Source organism: Penaeus monodon, chromosome 4 (assembly GCF_015228065.2).
Source record: "Penaeus monodon isolate SGIC_2016 chromosome 4, NSTDA_Pmon_1, whole genome shotgun sequence".
NCBI lineage: Eukaryota > Metazoa > Arthropoda > Malacostraca > Decapoda > Penaeidae > Penaeus > Penaeus monodon.
Genome location: NC_051389.1, coordinates 55,222,061 through 55,225,097, shown reverse-complemented (window position 1 = coordinate 55,225,097; position 3,037 = coordinate 55,222,061). Strand labels below are relative to the sequence as shown.

Below are 3,037 nucleotides of genomic sequence, written 5' to 3'. Positions count from 1 at the left end.
TCCTCATCTTCCTCCCCCTCATCTTCTCTCCCTTCTTCTCCTCCTCCTCCCGTCTCCTCCTCCATCTTCCTCCTCCTCCTCCTCCTCACCCACCCCTTCCCTCTACTCCTCCTCCTCCTCTCCTCCTCACCTCTCCTTTTCCCCAACCCCCTTCCCCTTTCATCCCCCTTCCTCCCCTCCCAGCCCCCTGCCCCCACCCCCTTCCCTTTCATCCCTCCTTCCCCCCAATCCCCTTCCCTCTCCCCTCTCCTCCCCCACCCCATTCCCCTTTCATCCCCCCCCCCCGCCCCCCCCTCCTCCCCCTCAGTGCATCCGCCAGCGAGACGCCTCAAAGGATTCTCGGCCTTAATCAGCTGTCCCTACTAATCTATCGTCCGCCAGGGTTATTCAGGCAGCGTAGCACGTGACTCGTTTTTTTTTTTATTTATTTTTTTTTTTTTTTGATGTTTTAGTATTATTTGGTTTGATTTATTATTTTTTTTTTTATGTTTTTGTAATATTTGGTTTTGATTTATTCTTTTTTCTTTTCTTTTCTTTTCTTTTCGTTATGTTTTTGTATTATTTGGTTTAATGTTTTGTTGTTATTTCGTTTGGTTTTGATGATGTTTTGCTGATTTTGTTGACTTTTTTTTTTGTAACTTGTGGATATTTTGTTTATTCTCTTGTTCGTTATTTCGTTGGTGTTACGGTCTTTATTTTCTTGTTTATTCGTCTTGTTTCTTTTATTTTTCTTTTATTTTTTATCGTTCGATAGGGTTACACGAGTCATATCTTGTCTTCATTTTTTTTATTATGGTCTTCTGCTTTTGTTTTTTGTTTGTTTCTTTCTTTCTCTGTTTATGTAGTCATTTGATGTTTGTTTTTAATATTATTGTCCATTTTCAGTGGATTATTTCAGGTAGCGGGTGTGGCGGGTGTAGCGGTAGCGGGTGTGGCGGGTGTAGCGGTGGCTGTGGCGGTGTGCGGTGTAGCGGGTGTGGCGGGTGTACGGTGTGCGGTGTAGCGGGTGTAGCGGGTGTAGCGGGTTGGCGGGTGTGGCGGGTGTAGCGGGTGTGGCGGGTGTAGCGGGTGTAGCGGGTGTGGCGGGTGTAGCGGGTGTGGCGGGTGTAGCGGGTGTGGCGGGTGTAGCGGGTGTAGCGGTGTGGCGGGTGTAGCGGGTGTGGTGGGTGTAGCGGGTGTAGCGGGTGTGGCGGGTGTACGAGTGTGGCGGGTGTAGCGGGTGTGGCGGGTGTAGCGGGTGTGGCGGGTGTAGAGGGTGTAGCGGGTACATGAGTCGGTGTTTTAAGAGAAGGATTTTACTCTGTTTTGTTTGTTTGTTTTGTTTTATTTTCGTTTCCGCCCTTCGGAATTATTTATGTTGTTTACTCTGTTTATTTTGCCTGCATTGTTTTTTTTGTTTTATTTTTTATACTACAGCTAGGTTTATTCACCAAATATCAGTGCGTATTTATTTATTTTTAATATGACATTTCCATTTCTAAAAAAAAAAAAAAAAAAAAATACAAGAGTCAAGTTCCAAAGCGGGAAAAATAGAATGAAAAAAAAAGAAGAAACCGGAACATTTACTTTTTTTTTTATATATTCGTGTAGGATATTGAACCGGTGTCCTTGGGGATGCGTGGGAGTCCGGGTGGGGGGTGCGGGAGAGGGGGAAGGGGGTGGGAGGATAGGGGTGGTTGTGGGGGGTAGGGGGTGAGATACGGGGTGGGGGAGTTGAGGGTAGGGGTAAGGGGGGGGAGTGGAGGGGGCATAAGGGTTGGGGTAGGGTGGGGGAGGGTTGGAGGGTGGGGGATGGTAGTGTGGGGGTGGAGAGCATAGGGGTTGGGGGGAGAAGGGGGTTGTAGTGTGAGAGGGGGGGGATGGGGGTACGAGACGGGAGTGGGGGTGGGTGAGGGGTGGGGTTGGGGGTGAAGGATCTCACGTTCTTGTCCTAAAGTCTGTGTTGCAGGTCCTTGAGGAAAGGACTCGTGGCTCCTTATAAGGAAAAGGGTATCCTACGTGAGTGATGCTGATTCTCTCTTGATTCTCCTCTTGATTGATTGATTTTTACTTGTTTTGTTTTTGCTTGTTTGTTTGTTTTTTGTGTGCTATTTGTTCTACTATTGCCAGTATCATCAACATCATATCGTCATCATTAATTGTGGTAATTATGACTTATTATTGTTGTTTTCGTTATCGTTATCACATAATCATTAACGTTGTTATTATCTTTATCATTATTATTATTAGTAGTAGTAGTAGTATAACTATTATTGTTGATATTATCATTGTTGTTTTCACTATCATCTTTATTACTATTATTGTTGTTATTTAGTCGTTTGGTCCGTTTGTTTATCATTAATCATCATTCTTCTCACATCTTCAGGTTCTTCATGTCCCCCGGCAGTTTTTGAAGTCATGTCCACCTCATTTCATATAGCATTTATTCAGGATGTGCGTCTTAATATAACATTCGAACTTATGCCTACCCATTTTGCGTTCATCTTTTTCAGAGGTAAAGTAGTCTCTCCCCCCCCCCCCCCATTCCCTGCGCCATTGGTACAGTTGACTACGCTGTTCATTACCCTTGTCTTGTTAGGTCATGTCATACCCCCCTCCCCCCTCCCCCCATTGCCACCTCACCCCCTCCAATTGCCTATCCTCGTTTAATTTCGGTTTTATGAGATATTTGGAGTTGTGATGTGTATGAGGCGACCAGGTTATGTATTAAGCGTCCAGGTTATGAGGCGACCAGGGTTATGAGGCGACCAAGTTATGAGGCGACCAGGGTTATGAGGCGACCAGGAGAGGCTATGGTGACTTGAGGGTTATAAGGTAACGAAATTCGCCCTGCCCGAGTGCATCTGTTAAGGAAGAGAAGGCTGGATGTGGAACAGAGTCATGCATAAGACTGAATGGATTAAGAAAAGATAGATTAAAGAATAGGATATATTTGTGTGCTTAGAGAATTAGAAAGAGCTATAAATAGAAAAGGATAGATTTGTGTGTATTGGGCCGTTGGACTCTTGGCTAAGATTAAATAGATTTTTAGAAATAT

At 45.0% G+C, this 3,037-nt stretch overlaps 1 protein-coding gene across 1 annotated transcript; it reads right to left on the bottom strand.

The window, feature by feature from the left end:
• Positions 1-889: 889 nt before the first annotated feature.
• Positions 890-1,270, bottom strand: LOC119572621 (levansucrase-like). Its single transcript, XM_037919724.1, has one exon. It carries the CDS (start codon positions 1,268-1,270, stop codon positions 890-892), a length of 381 nt encoding a protein of 126 aa, XP_037775652.1.
• Between the last annotated feature and the right edge of the window lie 1,767 nt (positions 1,271-3,037).

Coding starts and splice junctions, on each gene's coding strand:
- LOC119572621 (XM_037919724.1), bottom strand. CDS start 1,270: ATGTACCCGCTACACCCTCTACACCCGCCACACCCGCTACACCCGCCA.